The sequence below is a fragment of the Palaemon carinicauda genome, chromosome 44 (assembly GCF_036898095.1).
Source record: "Palaemon carinicauda isolate YSFRI2023 chromosome 44, ASM3689809v2, whole genome shotgun sequence".
In the NCBI taxonomy this organism is placed as follows: domain Eukaryota; kingdom Metazoa; phylum Arthropoda; class Malacostraca; order Decapoda; family Palaemonidae; genus Palaemon; species Palaemon carinicauda.
Window position 1 is genome coordinate 19,044,406 of NC_090768.1, and position 23,010 is coordinate 19,067,415.

The following is a 23,010-nucleotide window of genomic DNA, read 5'->3' on the forward strand; positions in this document are numbered from 1 at the left end:
TCCCTGTGCAGAGGCAAGCACATAAGACGTTTAAGGAGCTTCTTCGGCAGTCCACCGGCAAGAATGCTTACTATTCCAGGCAGCCCTTTTACGGCAAGGGCACGAGGAAGGGGCGGAAAAGCTGCTAAACTTGGACAGTGACCCCACTTGTGGGCTATTCTTCCCACAATGCTACCGGTGGGAGGATGTCTAATGCACAGGGGGCAGAGGTGGGATTGCCATGGAGCCAAACCCTGGATAGTCGACGACCTCTTGAGTGTGAAATATTGTCCTGCTCTTCAGTTCTCACCCTCAACTGATTTGTCATCTAGTGAGATCATTGTACTTTGAGAAGGGATCATTGAAGGACATAGCCCTTCAGTCAGAAGAGCAGACCATGTTCGAGAAGGGCGCTCTCAAGGTTTTCGATGAGTCCCCAGGCTTCTTCAGTTGACTCTTTTCTTATAGAGGTGTGTCTGGAGGCTGGAGATCAGTTACAGACCTCTCGGCCTTGAACGAGTTGGTTCTGCAGACTTATTTCAAGATGGAGACCACAGTACTGGTCAGACAGGCTGTCAGATCAGGGGCTTCATGATCACACTACGTAGATTTAAAAGGCGTGTACTTACAGATGCCAATCCACCCATCAGCAAGAAAGTACCACAGATATTTGTTCTGCATGAAAATATATACCAGTTTCAGGTGCTGTGCTTTGGCCTATCGACAGCACCTTGGGTGTTCATGAGTGTTCACTCTGTTTTCAACCTAAGCTCATGCCAATGGCATTGTCCTTCATTACCTAAATGACTGGTTGATTCTACCAGACATGCTAGAGACCCTTTTCCTTCACCAAGATAGACTATTCAAGTTTTGCCTCGATCTGGGGATCATGGTAAACTTTGAGAAGTCTCTACCAACCCAAACAAAGTCTGGTATACTGTATCTAGTTATGCAAATAGACACCCAATTGGGAAAAGTATTTCTATCGCAAAACAGGATTAAAAGATTCAAGGAAATGGCTTGTCCCTTTATAATGCAATGCCCGCTATAAGCCCACCAGTAGATACACCTACTAGGGCATCTGATGTACCTGGAACATTTAGTCCCCAACAGCTACGTTAGCATGCAGGCACTTCATCGCCAGCTGCAACTTTATGATCTCAGAGCAGGGACCCTCCAGAGTTACTTATTTTGGTAGGGTCGGCACACAGGAAAAACTAGAGATGATTTCAACCTTCTCAATAGGGGTAGATCTTCTTTCCCCTCCTCTGGACTTGATGCTCTTCATGGATGCATCAAATGAAGGGGAGGGGGGTGCCTCAACTGCTACAGCACATGGCCTCCGGGCTCTGGTCGGTTTCCATCAGCAATGCCACACAAACCTCCTGGAGTCAAAGGCAGCTTTCCTAGCACTTCAACACTTCGTACAGCTCCTTTCGGGCCATTCCATAGTGTTGACAAGAGACAACACGACAGTGGAGGCCTATCTAAACAAATAAGGAGATACTTTTTCACGGAAGCTCTTCTATCCAGCTGTCGAGATCTTGTGATGGATAAGACAGTGCAATCTCCCTATCAGCATAGTTCATTCTAGGCAAGAACATCAGTCTGGCAGACAATCCAAGCAAGAAGACTCAGATAGCTGGCTCTGAATGGTCTTACATCTCTGGATAGCCAACAAAGTCCTGACTTTGTGGGATTTGCTGCTAGTAGATCTGTTTGACACCTCTCAATTAGAAACTTCTGGTGTACTGATCGCCAGTAATAGACCCACAGGCAGTCTTCCAATATGCATGGGACAATCTAGACGTATATGTGTTCCCTCCATTCTGCCTATTAAGGAGACTCCTCAACAAAGTGAGATAATCACACAATCTATTCGTGACAGATAGCTCCACTGTGGCACCAGAGTGGTACTCGGCCTTCTGCTTCTGCTGAAAGAGGTTCCGAGGGAATTTTCTCCCTTACAAAACCTTCCATGTCAACCCCATGCCAAGATCTTCCACTTAACAGTTGCACCTCAACAACTACATGCCTGGAGGTTATCCAGCATCTCCTCACTCAAAGGGGATCTTCACACCCAGTGGCAAAACACATGTCTGGATACCTCAGGAAGTCTTCCATCACCATTTACCTGGCAAAGTGGGCAATTTTTTCTAGTTGGTGTCGTGGAAGGGGTCTTTCTCCACTTGAAACCACTATACAGTACCCCTGATCACCAAGTTTTTGTTATATCTCAGAGAGGTAAACTCTGCTCAGTCTCAGCCTTGAGCCAAGTCTTTAAACTGAAAGGGGGTAAGTTATCCATGCTTATACATTGTTTTGAGCTTACTTGTCCTCATTCAGAGGCGAGACCACCTTCATGGAACGTAGTAAAAGTGCTACGTGCCTTCAAAGGACTTCCTTACAAACTGTCGAGTTGAGCGTCAGATCAAAACTTGACTCTTAAGGTGGTTTTTCTTCTCATGCTAGGCTCTGCAAAGTGGGTCAGCTAATTGCATGGTCTCTCCTGAGACTCCATTGATTTAAGGGGATGGGGGCAGGTTACACTCGGCTTTGTCCCTGAGTATGCCAAGACTCAGAATCTGGCTGTAGCGGACCTAAAGTTCAAGCCCTTCCAGATTTCGAGTCTAAGGGAAGTAACTAAATGATCCTGATCAACTGTTATTATGGTATGTCCTGAAAGAGCAGTAAGGCATTATGTGAAGTGTTTGAGAAGAGATCACCCTCAGATAAAAAATCTGCTTGTCAGGGTCAAGAGGAGAATTACCAAGTACACTTATCTCCTCATGATTCAGCAGGTCATGACTGAGCAGGGCAGACAACCCAGAGCTTATGATGTTGGGGGCATAAATACGTGTTCAGAGGGAACTTTTCCGTGGCGCAGGTACTACAAGCAGGCGTGTGGAAGAAGCAAACCACCTTCACCGCCCACTACCTGCAAGACAACCCACAGGACTCTAGATACGTTTACTCTAGACCCTGTGGTGGCTGCTCAATAAGTGAGATATGGCTACCATAGTTCCCTTGTAGGACTATTAGCAGTCGGTCCAAGGTAGAAGTTACTCGGTGTTTGTCTGGGATGAATGGACAGGATGAACTGGCCTTTACTTCTTCCATCGTCCCTCTCTTTGGGCACAGCTAGCTGGACTCTATCCAACTGCAGGTAAGTTCAATTTTGTTTAGTTGCCTAAAGATGTCTTATGTATTCTGTTATGTCCCCAACCTCCTAGTGGGAAGGAGTTGGACCATGTCTGGGTCTCAGTGTGCAAGAGTGTCAAACCATTCTTTATACTTACCTGGATAAAGTTACAGTGCAAGTTTCTACAAACTCACCATGGTTGCAAAGGCCATCAACGTAATGGCATTACCAGGCCAGTGGTTCACGAGGTGTTAGAATACTCTCGCCATGCTCTATAGAGATTGGATTTGTTATCCCAGGGCTAAGTTCTTCAGCCAGTCAGAGGGGACTTCCACAAACCTCAGGCCGAGTCTCCTACTTAACGAATGAGGGTTTTGTATTTGTGCAGGAACAAATGGCAAATTTGGAAGTAATTTGTATTTTTTTAACTATATAAACCTGAGTTCTTTACACATACCAATCCTGCCATCACCTTCCCCTTAGAAGTGCTGCCTGCAATGAAAAGTAAGCCTAGTTGCAGGGTGAGTGTGTGTGTGCGGGTGGGCTGCGTTATTCCCCGCTAACTAGTAGAAGGTCCTTGACGCCTTGTGTTAAAAGTTTTTTTTTATGGCTAAACCAACTTGCAATGAATCATATCTCCTATGTAAAGAACTCAGGTTTGTATAGTTAGGGCTATATAGCCCAGTATTGGGCTTGTGAGGCCATTCAGCACTCAAGTGCATCGTTAGCTTTGTCTTGCTAAATACCACTTCAGAGAGATTTGTTTCTACCCATTTTAGGAAATTTTGAAACTTACGTATTGCATTATGATTAATAATGCTTTATCATAATAATATTTTTTCTACAAAATTCTGGTAATTTGACCCATTTTACACATTTCATTGGTAACAGAATTAGGAGCATCTTCCTTTCTGTACCCCTCTTGAAAGACATTTCCTCAGCAACTATCCATAGCTGCTGCTCATGAATTTCTTAAGAGTTGCTTATTGGTGAGCACTATGCTTTGGTCCTCCACTAACTCCTTTGAAGCCCATGAACTTATGCAGACACACAATGATCTCAAGCAAAGGTTCAGTCTCAGGCTTAAAGTTCTTTTCTGGTACACAATCTGGTCATAACTTTCTATAGCTGCATTCAGTTTTCTGGAAGACACTTCACCCTAGGCTTTATATCTATGAGACTTGGGTAGTAGATATTTTTTAGGGTCTTTTCCAGAACTCTTGAGTATTGTGATTTCATGGGACATTGTCCTTTGAAAAAAAAACCTTTTGAAGTTGAAAATATCCTGCTGGTCCATAGGCTGGACGAGATGAATCATAAAGGGGGGGACAAGAACTCATATGTGAAGGAAATTTCCTCTAACAACTCATTCTCTAAGCCTAGAGGGTGAGTAGGTGCATTATTCATGAGGAGGAGGGCCATAATTGGCAATTATTTTTTCTGCAGGCATTTGTTCAATATGGCATCGAGTACCTCATGAACCAAGTCTTTCAAAATTTGCTAGTTATCTTGCTGTCGGCCGTCCACAGAATGATAAACAATTTGGACTTTACCTTAACAATCCTCACTTAAATAACCTTCATAGCAAATGAATTAGCCTATCCTTGGTAGATTTAAGGTTTAGCAAGGTCCTCTCCTCCGGGTGATGTTCTCCTTGGGTGCTGATTATGTGTATACAGTATAAAGTCTGTACCTTGTCTCTTGCAGCTGCTGCTTATGATTGTCCTTGAAGGTATGCTAGAAGAATATTTTGATCTAAGTTGCATTTTTTCAGTATAAGAAAGATCAAAGGCTCCTGTATTTGTGGGTAAAGTTGATTATCATGTGTAGTTTTAATTATTGCGAGCATTTGAATAATCTTATGTATTGTCACTTCCTCAATTGTAATTTTGTCTTCGTATGGATGTCATTCCTATGGTTATATAAGCGGCTCCCTTTAAGGCTTCATTATTTTCAAATATCATGTATATTGGTGATTGTGCTGGTTTGAATAAATCAGAAATGTACACAACTGACTTTACAATAATTGGTTTTCTCAATTCTATCATGGTTCTTACAACCACCAACCTTCCTAGGAGCCATAGTGTACAATACTGATTCTTGGATGAGTTTTTCTCAATCTGCAGATACTTATCTTTTCAATACTGATTCTTGGAAGAGTTTTTCTCAATCTGCAGATACAGTACTTATCTTTTCAATACTGATTCTTGGAAGAGTTTTTCTCAATCTGCAGATACTTATCTTTTCATGCTTTAAGTTATGAAACTTCAATTAAGCATATCTTTTGTATGCTTTTGTATGAAACTCATAAGATCTCAAGTCTATCAAAGCTTGTAATTACTGTATAAATGATAGACTAAACAGTGAACAAGCCCAATGAGAATTATTTTAATGTAAAGCTTTTTTTCTCAACTTTATCTTGAATAAATTGTTAGTCTGGTGTGTTTTAGGTGAGCCTTGAGGTCAAGAATCTAAAATAATTAAATTTCCCGATTGACGGGAAATCTAATCACTTCCAAGGAATAGATGATACTTTAAAATTAATAGGAAATGCCATGTTCTAACTGCTAGTGGTACATGTGTAAGCATCCAGCATTTTTCTATCTTAACTATGTACCAAGGTCATTGTTCATGAAATCTTTCTCAATATAGTACTGTAGTTGAAATTTTGAAATTTATCTAGTCAAGTAGAAAACTCATCTTTAGCTAATCCTAATTATTTATTGATTTACCTCATTACTTCTTGTTTATGTTACTGATAAAATTAGGACTAGCAAGTATTCACTAGTACCTTTTTTGAAATTAGGACTAGCAAGTATTCACTATACTGTATAGGTAATTTTTTTACTATCCTTATAAACATTTAACTCATTCATTACTATTACCAAGCAATATGGAGACATGTTTTATTCATAATGAGTGAGGAAGGAATGTGGTGCCCTCACTGTGAGACATTTAGAATTTAATACTTTTAGATAACTTCATCCTGTAACACAGGAGAGAATGGAACTTCCAATCTAATTTCTTTATCACAGATTAGACTATTGTATATTTAGCAAGTGTGAGACTTTCAATCCTATTCTCTTTAAATAAACAGTACTTTATTTCTTAATTACATCAGTCATTCAAATCACCTACATTACTTCACCTAGTGAAACATTGTACAAAAGAGGACATCTGAATTAGAAATACTCTCCTGGGAGAAAATTACACTCTTCCACGCCTATTAATGACAAGCCATTTGGATAGCCATCTTATGTATCATAATGGGCACTATTGCACCTATGATGTTTGTATTTATGGAATAGAAAAATTTATTAAAAAGTGTTGTGAATGAATGCATGCATTCTGCATGTGTAAATATTGTGTACTATATTTGTGGTTGGAAATTACAGAAATGTAACATGCTTCAAAATTGCCAATTGATGATTGCATGTTGTTATGGAACGCTTATGCTTATTTGACTAATATAGTAGTATCTAAAGGTTTTAAAGCCATAGTTTGATCAAATTTCAAATAAAATTAAACTTCCATGTCAGTTGTTAATGGTAAAATGGTAAACAGTTCTTATTGCTGGCAGTATTTGTAAAATGTAGTCTTCTATATTAACAACTGTGGGACCATGCTTTTCATATTGGACTATGAGAAATTACACAAGTGGACATGAGTAGTAGTAGTACCCAATATCCCAAATAAAAAATTACTTGTAACAAGAGAAAATATTCTTGATTAACTGGTTGCTATTGTTTATGGTGGCTTGGCCATACTTCTATATTTCTGCACCTTTTTAATTTTATAGTTTGAATCTCTTATTTTATTTACAATCTTAACTATGTCAAAAGCTTATTTATAAACAAGTAGTTTCTTCCTACATGAATACGAACAATCGTCCTTTAATAAGAGTATGATTTGGGTAAAGCTGGAATGGTCATTAAACATTTAACATGGTGGTTGTAGTTATTTATGATTGCAAGATAAACCCCACCCACCCAACAGTCAGCAAAGCTCACACTTTTTATTTCAGCCACAATTTGAACAGACTCTTGCCACCTCATCTGGCTGGATTAAATGTGACAGTTTTTTGTGCAAATCTGCTGTTATCCACATCATCCTTTTCCTGTTGCGGTCATTCTGTTGGTAGTGTGGTGTTATGATAATGACAATGTGAACCCAAGGAATTTGACATTCATTAGACATTGCTAGTGCTCTGTCAGAAGCAGGTTTTGCTGCTGCAGAGTGTTTAAAGGTAGAGGCACCACTCTTCTACTCTTGCTGTGTCTTCCCGATCCCTGGAGAGGCAGCAAGTGTGTATCACATGATTTTGTTGTGTCTGCTTCTTCAAAAAGTCCTCTGTGGCCTCTTCCTTGTGAGAGCATTGTCACTGGCTTGCTTGACCCAGTAGAAGGAAAATTTCAAGTATCTTCCTCTGCCTTTTGTTTATCAAATTCCTAAAACACTGCTACTTTTAGAAGAAAAAGTAGATGATGTCATCAAAGGTTGACCAACACGAGTTGTGTATGTATAGACAGACTGATTTTTCCCCAAGTACTTGTGGGAGAGACAGTGCAGCACTGAGATCCCACCTATCCCTGGAAGGTGTCTGGGTATGTAGTATAGGTTTTCAATTTCCTGTTACCTGTACTTGGTGTGTACTGTCAGTTGGGATGAAGGGTGACGCTTTCTTCCTCCTTTCCTGGACGATCGTCCAATCTCATCTTATACGAGAGAGAGAGTGAGTTACAAGGATTTTGGATGTCTCAAAGACTTTTTAGTCCATCCGCAGAGACTCTATTTGCTATTTGGTAGAGTGATTTAATTTAAGCATTTGGCGAGTTCTTATGTTATTGTCTAACTTATTCTTGAACTCGATTACTGTGTTACTGTTTACTACATCCGCTGGAAATCTATTCCAAGTATTTGCTATTTTGTATATAAAAAAATTGCCACATTGAGTGCTGCTGTATCTTTTAAATTCTAGTTTGTATCCGTTATCTCTGGACTGATTTGTGCTAAGTTTGAATAGATTGTTGTAATCTAAATTTGTTATTACTTTTAAGAATTTGGAATGCCTTTATTAACTGTTCCCTTAATCGTCGAGTTTGTAGATCAAATAAGTTCAAATGTTTCATCCTCCGTCTGTATCCAAATTGCCTTGGCGTTGGAACTAGTTTGGTGGCCCCAGCTAGTCTGGTACTGCTTCCAGTCTGTTTATATCCTTGTGAATACTTGGAGCACAAAATTGGACTCCATATTCTAGATGGGGTCTTACTAGAGATGTGTACAGCTGTAGTACAGTGTCTTTGTTGCTGTATTTGGATTGTCTCCTTACGTAATCTATTACATTTTGTGCTTTATTTTCAGCTTTTCTGCTCTGTTTGGTGAACTTCAAATCCTTGCTGGTAATAATACTGAGATCCTCCTCATCCACACTTTCTATTTCATAACCCAGCAGTGAGCATTTTGATTTTGGGTTACTATAACCTATGTGCATGACTTTACATTTCTCACAGTTAAAAGGCAGTTGTCATTTTCTGGACCATTCTCCTAGCTTCATTAGATCCTCTCTTAAGGCTTTTGCATCTATTGAGTTTACAGCATTTTTATGCCTAGTTTATTATTGTTGACAAATTTAGCTATTTTATTAGTTAATCCTAAATCTATATCGTTAATATAGATCAGAAATAGCAGTGGGCCAAGGACAGATCCTTGAGGTACTCCGCTTGTAACAACTACTCACTCTGAAGCTTCTCCATCGATTTCAACTCTGTTTTCTGTTTGTTAGCCAATCTTCGATCCATTCAGCTGGCTCGTCAATGATGCCTAGTGTTCTGATTTTGACCATTAGTGTTTTATAAGGAACTTTGTCAAAAGCTTTTTGAAAGTCTAGCTATATGCTGTCTATTGTCCTGCATTTGTTATAAATGCTAAACATTTTGTGGAAAAATTTCATAAGATTTGTCACACATAATCTCTCTAGTATAAAACCATATTGGCTGTCTATCAGAAGATTTTTTCTCTAAATGTCCTAATATTGAATCTATAATCGATTAAAAAAATTTGCAAGGCACTGAAGTTAGACACAGATCTGGAGTGAGTGATTGAGTGAGTGAGTGTGTGTGTATGAGAATTATTGGTATGAGCTACACCTGCTACCTATGCTGTTGTAATTGAACAGTGCTTTTAGGTTAACCTGCAAACACTGATACTTATGTTCTGAATAATTAGTAGTAGTTGTTGAAGTTCAAGAAGATATATCTGTCAGAAAGGCTAGAGTGACTACAACTGATCTTACCCTGCGTGCTCTAGGGACGGACGGTGGGTGCTCAGAAATTACCCATCCAGGGAAGGGGTCTTGGTATGTTCTCCCTATGTACACATGGAGAGACGGTATGGCTTGGAATGCACCCATCCCCGGGAAGGTGTATCAATAGGCAAATAATACAGGTACTCATGGGTCTGCTACCACTGCATTCCTCCTTCTCCTTTAACATTTGTGGAACACCTTCGGTTCTCTCCCCAAGAAGACTTCAGCCCCAAAGAGAGAGTTCACTCTTGGTGTAAGAGGAACCATGACCTGGTCTCTTTGCTCATTCAAGTGATGAGATCTTTCCTTACATGAGCGTGTGTGTGAAGACTAACTAGTCAAGGTCTCTTCATGATCAATCACTTTGTCATGTGTCTCTGGGTGATTAGTTTTAACCTGATTAGTCACCATGAGATAGTTCACTCATTGTGTGATTGGTTTCACCTCGTGATCGGAAAGCTCATGCTTGTTCTTTGTGTGATCGGGACTTAAACCAGGGAAGTAAATAATTTTTCACTTGTTCCATCCCAGCACTCCCAGTCCATGTACCAAGATCTTCCTGCCCTGAGACCTTCCTACATGCAGAGACTTGTTCTGTGATACAAAATCTTCCCGTGCACCGAGACCTGTCTACGGCACAAGATCTTCTCATGTGCCAAGACTTTCAAACACATTTGGGCAATAGGGAAGTAGAATGGGAAATTATTTTTTTAAGAAGACGGCTCTCAGCAATTGTACGAGCTCCTTGATGACACGTTGCATTTGCACAACTGATAGCAAGGCTCCTTTCTACTGTATGTATTTAGTGACAGGCACTTGTGATGCATGGTGCCATTTTCTCTCAGTCGCTCTTAAGAAGTTAAAGCACCTAGTATTTCCTCAGCCTTTTATGGCACGAGCACTAAGGGTAGTTAAGTCTCAGAAGAGTCTGATCATCGATCTGTCATCCATTCATTCTCTTCTGGGTATTGCTTGGTCTGGTTAGCAAGTACACTTTAAGGAGAAGGCAGATTCTTCAGAGGTACACATCAAGCCTCTTGCTCACTTTTGATAATGAAGACTTGATGTTCCAGAGGATGCAGACTGTCTCCTTTGAACATTGATCCAGCAGTGGCCCTACACAAAAACCAGGGAGCATCTCATTCTTAACACTCAAGTCTACTGTCAAGTAAGGCACTTCTATGGCCAGCCTCCAAGCAATCTCATGGGTTGATCACTGGTCAGGTGTGGAAGGGTGGAAGAGAAAGGGAACACTGAAGTCGGCATCCCCCACCCTCATCTGCTGCAAGTTCCGGGATGCCTAGGCAACATGGATCAGAGAGCTGGGTGATAGATGTTTATTGGGATGGATACCACTTGTCATTCACCAAACTCTCACCCTCCCCTCACTTTCACACCATTAATGTTCCAGACCTACCCGCAAAGTCACAGATAGCTCTCTGGCCCTAGCAGCAGAGGTGAACGCAATGGATTAAAAGAACACACTTTCAGCTGTCCAAGGTAGTTCTCCTAGCGTTTACAGTTGACTCTTCCTGGTGAAGAAATCACTTGAACCTGGAGACCGGTCATTGACCATGCTCTGTTTAACAAGTTTAATCTGCAGACACCGTTTAAGATGGAGAAGGCAAGTACCGTATGGTCCACCTTTATGCTATTCCTGGACCTGAAGGATGTGTACTTCCAGGTACCCATCCATTGGTACCCTTCACTTTGTCTTTGGGGTGGGGGAGTAGCATACTAGTTTTAAAGCCTTGTACTTTGGACTGTACCGCAACCCTAGTGTGACAACGGTATGCTCATCTTTACTTCACACGAGTGTTAAGGCTTGTCTCTACTTGGGTCCATGCAAACAGGATTCGTCTCTAGAGATATCTCAATGATTGGCTGATTATGTCTTCCACGAGGTAGTTGCTCCAGAATTGAAATAGATTTCTTTGTTTTTGCCACAATCTGAGGATTCTAATCAATTGGGAAAAGTTCAGTCTTGTTCCCAAGCAAAGGATGGAGTACTGTACTTGGGTTAGCGGATAGACACAGGAGCAGCGAGTCTTCCCATCGGATCAACAGACGTCGGGAGGCAGTGCACACCTGAGAAACCATACAGTTTTGGAGATATGGTCCATGGAAGAAAAGCACCTGCATATCATCCTGTTAGTAATGCAAGCAATGCACTCATTAGCATTGATGAGCAGCAACACTAATGTTGTGGCTTACATCAACAACGCAGTAGGGCTGTCAGTGAGGTCCATTCCGAAAGAAAGCAGAATGTTCTAGCAGACAACTCAGTCACCTGGGACATGACATGGTATAGGGTCAGAATGGTCCCTACATCCTTACCTGGCAGAGAGGCACTTCTTGCTCCTTGGGGATCACCATCGACTGATGTTCAACAAGAACCTTCCATTATTCTGCTTTCCAGTTGCAAATGTTTTGGCAGCATACAAGGATGCTTTCCAACAGCCTTTGGACACTGAAGACATACTCCTTTGCAATCTTTTCTGCCTGATTCATCAGGATGGACCCTGATGGCTTTAAAGTGGCCACACACTGAAAGGTATCCAGATCTGCTGATTTCCTCTTCTACCTTTGTCAAGAGAAGTTCTTTTCATTCTCTGCTGTGAGTCTATTTACTCATCCTTCAGACAGGTTTTCAGACTGAAGGGCTTAGACCTTCCCTCTTCATGGAAATTGTCTAGGCTCATGAGGAGCTTCATACAGTGATAGACCGGAATTGAATGTTGCTCATCCTCGGGACTCTCAAGCAGGCCCCCATCAGTACTTGAAACAGGCGTCAGATAGGGTTGTGACCTTCAATACGGTTTCTTACAGCCTTAGCCTTAGAAAAACTAGTAGGCAAGTACCATAGTATTTTGGGTCGCCATTCTGAAAAATGGAAGGTTTCTTTCACCTAGGTTCTGGAGTTTGTGACCAAGACCTATAACCCAGTCATTCACTACTCCTCCTCCATATCTTCTCTTCAAACAATCATCTAGTGGGGTTCAGGATGACTTGTGATTTTTTTTTTTCAGTATTGTAAGAATAAAGAAGATATCCAAGGATGATTTTTTTTTTTCAGTATGGTAAGAACACAGAAGATATCCAAGAGCCCTATTTCTTTTTGGCTTTGTAAGATCATCAGACATGCCTACCCAGCAACCAGCAAGAGGATGGAAGAACCATCCCAGTCTCAAGGGCACATAGTCGAGAGGTATCAGATCCACCCTAGCTTTCAGGAAGTCTACCAGTAGTACAGGCCTAGAAGGCGGGAGTCTCGAAACGCCAAACAACCTTCATCACCCACTACTTTCGGGAGTATACCCATGGTCACTTGAATACCTTTACCCTTGTTCTGCTATTAGTTTCTCAGTTGATTCTCTAGCAAACCTAGCTCCCTTATGAGACAGGAAACATCTCGTCCAAGATAGCTGTCACGATGTACAGCAAGTCAAGGATGAGAGGTAAGAATGACTGGCCCTTCCCTAATTCTTTTCTTCCTCTCCCTTGGGGTGCAGAAGTTGTGCTGGACACCAGAAGCAGATAAGCCTCACAATAGACAAGTTTTGTTAAGTATCTCCCCTATGCTCCCAGATGAGGGGAATGGTGGATAGTATGTATGCTAACCCATTTCTCAAACGACAATACGTTCAGACATATGTTCTTCCATGACAGTCTACCAGTCTCCTGGTAGGAACCTAGCTTATGATGTTTTCATGCCCAGATTGTTAGGAGGTTGACAGGGTCACCACTTTTGTTCCTGTACAGCACCAAGTGTCTTGACAATCCTGGCAAAGTGAACCAACCAGTTTTGGTTGTAGGACCTTCCTCCCTCCTAAAGTTGTCTCCTATTAAAGGACAATGGTTTATGTTTGTGTAGGAAATATTCACAAATTTTTTAAAAATTTGTATTTTTCCTAACTATACAAACCTGAGTCATGTACCCACCCAATAAGTCCTAGATCCCAGGTCAAAAGTAGGAGCTTTACCAATTGTCTCGTCAGGTGAGTGGGATTTAAAACTTTCACCTACCAGTAACTTCAATCACCTTGTTAAAAGTTTAATGGCCTTTCCATCTTAACTAAAAGCATACACCCATTAAAGGATTGAGGTTTATATAATTTGGAAAAAATATAAATCACTTGAGAGATGGGATATTTTAAATATTATACTTAGCAATTTATCAAGTGTAAAAATGATTTATGCCTATCTAATAATACATAGTTCCTTTCATGCCATTTTGCTGCATGGGTTTTGAATCTGTCTTACTTATTCTAAAAAATTCCTGCTTCTACTGAAAACATCTGAAAATCCATTCATTCGAAGAATAAGCTGACTGCATGATTATATCTGACAATTCTTGCAAAATAATGGGTGATGGTTATCTAGGAAGAAAAATTATGAGAAGTGTCAAGTGTTGTGATAAGCAATTACAGTTATTACTGTACAGTGTTATGCATGAGTTAGCAGTTGTTAGTGGAAAAATAAGATACGGTGGTGGGCATAGTTAAGAACATACGTTTACACTAGACTGAAGGGTATAAATACACTGGATTTGTAGGCATCACTTAACGAGGCGTACCTGGGCTCGGACACTGAGGAAGGCCACAACACACCAATTCCATCGGTCAAGGGTCCTCAGATGTGGGTTTAAACATCAACAACTACGCCAACAAGATCAATACAACTGGAGTTGGGGGTCTAACAACCACGAGCTCTGCTTCTTCCAGATATTTCAAGTTTATGCATATATTTTACCTGTGTGAAGAGCTTTGGCTGTGATAATTTACGTTTAAGTTATAGATTGTATGAGATGTGGATACATATTGCAGAGTTGAGCAGGTTCTCAACTGCATTATTATCATGTTCTAATTATACATATATGTTGTATATTCTGATGCAATGAATCCAAACTGCTGAGGGGATCCAACAAATAATGGCCAATGAAGACACCTTCTACTCAAGAAATACATCAAGGCATATTATTCCCAGTAACCTTCTCCACTGAATATAACACATCTGTTATGGCTCCCGCACTACTGTCTGGAATATGAGAAATAAAATGTATTAGTTTTTTAGCAGTAGATAAAAAAAAATGTTAGATTTTTTCCTCATTTCAATACATCTGTGATATTTTGTTACAATGAATTTTTAGTTTTAAAATAATTCATATAAATAGTATAATAATTAATACTAGCAACATTTTAAATTGTCTCTTAAACTAGAAGAGTTAATAAATCAAAATTGCCATTGTAGTAAACTGGCATATTTCGCAGTTCTTGTAATGTATAGGCATAGTAAATTTAACTGAATTGTTATTTTTCGATATTTGAATGTTCCCTTTAAAAATGTTCTAGTTTAACTTAACATCTTCACCCCGACTAACTTTCTAGAAACACTAAGTGTAGATACTGACGGAGAAAGAGGGTTTAAAATCTACGATCACTGACTGGCAGAAAAGGGGTTGAAATATAGTATCACTGATACATTCTCGTGATTGCAAATGTTTAGTAATTAGAACCCAAACAACGACATTTCATAAGTTATACTAATATCCTCTCTCCTTGAGGTATTGCATGACGTAACACTTCTAGCTTGCTAACATATTTTAGTGTGTCATGTTTTTGTCACATTTCGAAAGAGAATATGCAAACAAATTGGAATGATACTAACCAGCATATATTTTATTGGGGCAAAATTTAATAGCTTCTGTAATTTGATATTTATATCATATTAAAAGAAATGTAATGACTGCTATTGCAACTTTACAAAAGTTTATGATGTTGAGGAATTTGACACCTTCATTTAACAAAAGCTCGCCTTAATTTATTATTTGTCACTAGAGACATACTGTTGGTATGTATCAATGTAATTTTGAAAAACCTTGTAATATTTATTATGTACAGCATTAAGGTATACCAATAGAGTACACAATGACATAATTGAGTAAATTATGACACTTTTGTTTAAAAAATGTAACATTAAAGAACTAAATTCTATGAATTATTTACATACTGATGAACCATTTAATGTTTTCTATCAAATATTTTATTTCCTTCAAACAGAGTTTAGTACCATCTAATCCTTTATAATTGTGGGAGTTACGTAATTGAGATACTGTAATAGCATGATAAAAACCAAATACTGTGCTGTATGTGCCTCTTAATAACACTCCGAGATTCATTAAAAAAAACTTGTTTATCTAAGCATTGGCTGAAAAGACAAAAGCAATAGCATTCACAACCGTTTAACAACAAATACTGTAATGAACCGTGTGTTAATAGAAAAGAAAAAGAGACAAGAGCTAATATTGTACAAGGACTTGAAAAATTCCCTTTTACTGTACTGTACAGCAGAATCGGTCTCTTCAACCCAACCCTCCCTCCTGTTATATTATGGTGGTTATCATCCTGTATTTCATTTTATATATGAAAACTATTGCGTTTTATTGTTGTTTTATTCTGTCAAGGCACAGTCCTGTATTGTGGTTAAGTGATGGCTTGAAGACTTATTGAGGAGACTATTATTATTTGGAATATATTTTCCCTTAAGAGGAACAGTAAGGCTTTCACATTCTTCACTATGTTGATTCCTTTGAACAATCTGTGCAATAATTATTAATAAATCCAAAGGACATCTGTGCCAATCACTAACATTTAAAATAACGCTTGACTGGAAATAAACCCGAGTGAAGTCCACGAAGAGACTGACAGACATAAGATGAACCGGTGTGCCTACCCACGCTGTGGTTATTGCCAATAGCCTCTACATTCTCTCAATACTATATATTAGAGGCATAAGCCTATTAAAAGACAAGACAGCGGGAATTTCTTTTTACATATGCCAATACAAGTAAGCTTCAAGAGAGATGTAATATAAACATCAGGGGGGGGGGAGGGGGGGTACAAGAATATAATATATATTGCATTTTTTGAAGCTTGCATAACAATGACTTATGTTAAATTAATTCCTCCTATATTCTGTTGTGCACTGCTGTTATATAATTGTTCCTATAACTGAGAATCCCACAAATACCCCAAAAATTACTATGTTAAGGGACCATAAGTACAGTTTAGAAGATTGTGGCTGTATTTGTTAATAATTCTAATGGGAATGTTAAAAATAGTTGTCAATATTAAATTGATAGAATTATATGGTAAATATACAAAATAACTTTATCAAAATCTTCAAATTATGTTACACTCTATTTGACATTTTGCATTACAGAAAGAAACATCTTTTCATAAGAAAAAAAAATGTATTCCAATTAAGGCATTGTTTAATTTCCTGAATGTTTCTTTGCCAGAGATTCTAGGGAAGGATCTGTGAAAAACACACCATACTGTCAATATTCAATGCATGCTTTTGTCACAAAGTCTAGCCAAAGATTGCCTTCTCAAGGGAAGTTGCAGACTGTGCCAAGAAAGTAAAACAGTTAAGTATAATGAATTCAATAATGAAAGAATAATGTAACCTATTTCCTCCAAAATGGGACTAGGCTTTTTAAAGATTCCCTCATCTGTTACAAAGGATATCCATCTTCTGTCATTCTTATACTAAATATTATAAACATTTTCTGGGAAATCTATACCCTCTTAAGTTTCTCATGAAACATTCCTTGATGACTTATTCTTGCAGATAACCTTTCAGACTGACCAATGAGAGCATATCATGATTCTTCATCTCATTTGAGAGAAACTAATAACCAGTTCAATACTGTATTTGAATAAATAGATTTTAGACCAGTGGTCAGGAACTGAGACCAGGGAAGTCCCATTCTGAGAAGAATGACAGAATTTTAAAAATACAGTTATTTCTATACTCCTGAGATTTACAGGAATTTTTTCTTAAAGCCAGGTAAGTGTTGGCATCTATCCTAAAAATCTAAGATTTACCATTTTCTTTCACTGTAATGACCTATTGTGTTTACATGGCAGTGTATTGGAAATAAAAGTGCTTGGGTATGCCACATAATAATGTCCATTTCAGTAGATAAGTCAAAACATGTTCAACAGCCTCTTGACATCTCTAGTCATTGAGGAGGTAAAGGAGGGGTGTGTGGGGTGATATGAACCTCAGGTGAGTATATAAATAATTCTTTCTATGAAAAGAATTCCATTTATTTATATGAATCTAACCTGAGGTACATATGGCTGCTCCCACACAATGATGAAGGTGATATATTGAAGAAAAGAGTTGGTTAATCTATTACTCCTGGCCGAATACTACACCACTTAGTCGAGACTTGTCTCCAATAAATGGATTTTGTGCGAAGCGAAAAATCTATTTTTGGGTGAGGAGTCCTGATGGAAGTTCCTTCATTAGTAGCTTCCTAGGTATATTTGACTACAGTGATATATCCCAGAGAATTTACCGAAGGTATCCAGAATTCTAACTCCTGGAGCGAATATCCCTTAAAATTTTAAAAAGGGATATCGTATAATATCAGAGGACGTATTCTTGACACGTCTCATAGCTATCTACACCCCTAATAGCGCTTTCACTTCGAGGGGAAAAGTGGCAAGAATATAGGAGAGTCGTTGAAAAGGCGACACTCCTACCGTACTGTAAATAGTGCCCCAAATCGCCACCACGCGGCGTCACCAAGCCATTCTTTGTAGCTTTGTAGGTGTTGCAGATACAGTACCATAGGGAGGGATTCATTATCCTTTTGTCAAAAAGAGGGTGGGTCCATCAGGACGACATGGCTACCTCACCCAAAAATAGATTTCTCGTTTGCTCAAAATCCGTTTTTTGGGCTTAGGCCATGTCGTCCTGATGGAAGTTTACCAGAGCATTAATGTATCTGTGGATTTTCAATAGTGCCGTTTATCTCGAGATAAATTTTTCTTTTTTGGTCTTCTAGACCTAGAGACACTTTTTGTTACCGTTATACATCAATCAGCTGATCATAAAATATGTCGGTGCTTCCTGCCCCTACAGGGAAGAGTCTGGGCAGACTCAAGAAAAAAACACTAGGATTGAGAGTTCAAAGAAACAATCTAGCAAACAGTTTGTATATTGGTGTCATCATATACTTAAAGCATGATTTTTACTTGGATGGTATTGGACCGTGAAGGTTACTGATACCTCCCGGGTCTGGTTGTTAAAGAGACAGACAGGTTTATATACGTGTAGAAAACCTTAAATCAGTAAAATGAACAGTTTAGTACAATCAGTTCTTACCTGTTTGCTTGGAACAGTAGTAATCTTAGTTCCAAATATTTTCTTAAATATTAAAAGAATCAAGGATGCTCTGACTTTATTCTTAATCTAGAATCATTGAGGTGAAAGAGACGCAAAGATTCCTTCTATTGTTTATTACAATAAAAATAGAAATCATAGTTGTATTCAATTACATATTACACTGAACAATTCTGCATAGAAGCATAAACAGTAATAACAGAAATAAATCAGTTTCACCTGAAAAGGAAACACCAGCCACTCTATGGGAAATATAAAAATTTCACTATTTATTCTGTTGTTACTAGGAACACTGTGCATATAAGTATGCCTGGCACTTGTGTTAGTCTGTTATGCTTAAAGTCACCTGTGTGAATAGAACAGTATAGTGTCATCACTAAACACAATACTCAACATGATATGCCTTGAGAGTCTATCATGTACACCCTTACCTAAAAGTCTCAAATAGTGCACTATTCTTCGCAGTAATCAAGCGGCAGGTTTTATTACACTGTCTGCCGCCACCACATGAAATTTTATTTCCTGTAATTGCTTTGGGTAGTGTTTGAAGAATACTCTGGACGACTTCCATCCAGTATAAGCACGAAGGCTTTCAAACGATATCGTCTGAAAGAAATTCAGAGACAGGGCAACTTTTCTCGGATCATGACCTGCGGGTGTACTGTCTGGATCCGCTCTGTGTATAAAATAGGTGATTTTCGCCCTTATCTGTTTCAAGGATAACGTTGAACCGGAAGTCTCTCCCCTGAAAAGCTGACTTCCCTTAAAGTCTGAAGTTCTTCGAAGATAGACCTTTAGGCATTCCACTGGGCAGAGGGATGCTTCTTCCTTCAGAGGGCAGATTCTCCAGGTACCCCATCTCTTAGTGGGCAGCTCGTTCTTGGCGAGAAACGTCGGGTCCGGAAAGAGGTTCAGTTCTCTGCTGTCTGTGAACTGAATGTGGCCATCATCCCTCGAGAGGGCCACTATTTCGCTAACTCTGGCTAACTCTGGCACCTGCAAATAAGAATATCACCTTTTGAGTCAAGTCTTTCAGCGAGCAATCTTCATTGTTCAGGGTTGATGCTAAGTGAAGAACCTTATTCAAAGACCATGAAATGGGCTTTGGAGGAGCTGCGGGCCGAAGTTTAGCGCAGGCTTTAGGAATCTTGTTGGAGATCTCATTGGAAAAGTCTACCTGGAAGGCGTAAAGCATTGGTCTGGCTAGGGCAGATTTACATGTAGTAATCGTATTGGCTGCTAAACCTTGTTCATGAAGATGGATGAAGAAGGACAAACAGAAATCTGTAGAAATCTCCTTAGGTTTCTTCGCCTTGACAAAGGCCACCCATTTCTTCCAGGAAGACTCATATTGTCCTCTTGTTGACTTTGACTTGTATTCTTCTAAGAAGTTAATACTGTTCCTAGAAATCCCAAACCGTTTTTTGACCGCTAAGGCGAGAAAATCATGAGATGAAGGTCCTGGGTTTTCTCTGATGAAGCTGAGACAGTCAAATTCTGCACTTGCTGAGTCAGACCTGGGTCCGGCAACGGGATCAGCTTCAGGCGTAGTTCCGTCACTAGAGGGAACCAGACGCTGTTGGGCCACTTGTGGGCCACTTATTGCTGCTGTCCCTCAAAAGGATCTCAGTTTGTCGAGGACTTTCAGCAGAGGGTTGGTTGGAGGGAATAGGTAGATCTTGGACCATCTGTTCCAATCTATGGACATTGCATCCATTGCTTCCACTAGAGGATCCTTGTACGGGGCTACGTACCGGGGTAGCTTCTTGTTGTCGCTCGTTGCGAAGAGGTCTATCTGCAGTCCTGGGACTTTTCGTAATGTGAAAGAGAATGATCTTGCGTCTAGGGACCATTCTGACTATTGGGTTGATCCTGGATAGAGCGTCCGCTGTCACATTGCGGAACCCTTTGAAGGTGGACTGCTGACAAGTGCCATCTCTTCTTCTCCGCTAGACGGAGGATGGCCAGTATCACTTGGTTTATGTGAGGCGATCTCAAGCCTTGTCGGTTTAGGCATCTCATTATGACTTCGCTGTCTAGAACCAGACGGACGTGGATTGAGCAGTGAAGTTTCAGTTTCTTCAGAGAGAGAAAGACTGCCATGGCTTCCAGAAAATTGATGTGGAAGGTTTTGAAGAGGGAAGACCAGGTTCCTTGGACTTTCCGATGATGAGAGTGACCTCCCCATCCTTATTTTGAGGCATCCGTGTGAACGGTGACTGACGGTGGAGGTGGTTGCAAAGGTACATTGTTCTTTAGGTTCTTGGCCTCCGACCATGGCTTGAGTACAGTAGTGATTGCAGACGATTTGGTATCGGTCTTTGTAGATCTCTTCAAGCGTTTTATGCGTATTTTCTCCAAACTCCTGATGCATCTTTTAATTGTGCTCTCAATACTGGGTCTGTCACTGAGGCAAACTGGAGGGACCCCAACACTCTCTCCTGTTGCCTTCTTGATATCCTGGCGGATTGAAGGAGTCTCTTGACAGATCCTGCTATCTCTTTCCTCTTCTTTGACGGAATGGAAAGGCAGTGTGACTGCAAGTCCCAGTGGATGCCCAGCCACTGAAACTTTTGAGCTGGAGAAAGTCGAGACTTTTTCAAGTTGATCTTGAATCCTAAGTGTTCCAGGAACTGGATCACTTCCTTGGAGGCTTGCATGCACTCTTCCACGGATGCTGCCCACACCAGCCAGTCGCCAGGTAGGCTACCACCTGGATTCTCTTTAGGCGTAGTTGATGAATGACTGCATTCGCAAGCTTGGTGAATACCTTTGGATGTTCAGACCGAAGGGCATGGCTCTGAAAACGTACATTCTTTTTTGTAGTTTGAATCCTAGGTAGGGGGAAACATGACGGCTGATTGGAACATGCCAGTACGCATCCGTCATGTCTATGGAGACTGTGTATGCCCGTTTGGGCAGAAGGGTCCTTATGTGTTGAAGCATCAACATTTTGAACTTGTGGTTCACTATGAACTTGTTGAGTGGTGATAAGTCCAGAATGACTCAGAGCTTTTCCGAGTCCTTCTTCGGAACACAAAATAGCCTTACTTGGAATCTGATGGACTTCGCCTTCCTTATAACTCTTTTGTTCAGGAGTTCCTGAACATATTCTTCCAGTATGGGGATTGAGTGTTGGAAGAATTGAGGGAAGTTTGGTGGAGTTGAGCTCCAACTCCACCCTAGTCCATTCTTGATTAGGCTGTGGGCCCAGGGATCGAAGGTCCAACGATCCCGGAAGAGGAGAAGTCTCCCTCCTACCGGTAGCATCTTACTTTGAGTGCTGGTTGGAGGATTTACCTCCTTGGCCACGTCCACCTTTGTTGCCCCTACGTCTGGAGGGGCGTCTAGAGGATCCTCGAAAGGAGCCTCGAGACTTCGGCTTAAAGGTTGTTGACTGCCTATCGAAAACTGGGGTGAACACAGGCGATTGGGTCACCAGCGTTTGGGGCACCAGTTGGAAGGTGGTGGTTGGTTGTGCCACCGTCTGGGGCACCGTGGCCATGGGAAGCTGTTGCTGTTGTTTCGGCCGAGAGGGCACACTTGGTCGTTTTGATTTATTCTTCGGCTGGGGACCCTCATCAGCTGAAGATTTTCTTTTAGAGGACAAGCCCCATTTTGAGAGGAGATTTCTGTTCTCCGTTGCGGCTTTGTCCACGACCTCTTTGACCACTTCACTTGGGAAGAGGTCTTTTCTCCAGATGTTGGAAGCTATCAGCTTCCTTGGTTCGTGCCTCACCGCAGCAGAGGCGAACACGAACTCTCTACAAGCCCTTCGGGCTTTAACAAAGTTCTACAGGTCCTTGGTGACTGTCGCCAAATGAGATTTGGCGAAGACCATGTACATGTCTGGGGTGTCCGGGATGCTTGCCATAGTCTCTAGGCCAGTCTGCAGAGACATGGAAGCAGCAAGATGTTCTTTTGTCTCCTGTTCTCTACGCAGGAGAAAGTCTGACAACTTCGGGAGGTCTTCGCCGAACTGTCGTCCGGCAATATCTGCCTCCAGCTTCCCGACTGTGAAGGTGTTGTGGACATCCTTCCAAACCGCATCGTCTGATGGAAATGCTAGGGAGAAGGGTTTACACTCTTCCAGTGTAGGGCAAGGTTTCCCTGCCTCGACTGCCTTTAAGGCTGCCTTAAACCCTTTGTCCATAAAGGGGAAGGCACGTTTGGGGTCAGCAATGAAGGACGGGTACTTCTTGCTGAGAGCCGGCACCTTGGAGCTAGAAAAGGCCCTCTCCTTCAAGGTGGTTGTATATAAGGCCTGGGCCTTAGAGAGTTCAAGGACAATGGTCTCCTTCGGCTCTGTCTCCTCTTTGGATGCAGGTTCCGTCCTCAGACGGACATAGCAATCCGGATAGGCCCCTTTGCTGGGCCAGAACTCAAT

General features: G+C 40.7%; 1 protein-coding gene across 11 annotated transcripts in view; it reads left to right on the forward strand.

Moving 5' to 3' along the window:
• The window catches only part of LOC137634335 (kinase D-interacting substrate of 220 kDa B-like), an 860,646-nt gene that overhangs the window by 769,633 nt on the left and 68,003 nt on the right, over nt 1-23,010 (forward strand). Inside the window, exon 28 of one of the 11 annotated variants that reach the window (XM_068366727.1) lies at nt 13,981-15,571. The exons of the other annotated variants lie outside the window; for them this stretch is intronic. Coding sequence (XP_068222828.1) covers nt 13,981-14,073 — 93 coding nt within the window. The 3' untranslated portion in view covers nt 14,074-15,571. Of the gene's footprint in view, nt 1-13,980; nt 15,572-23,010 lie in introns of those variants that run through there. 11 annotated transcript variants of the gene reach the window in all.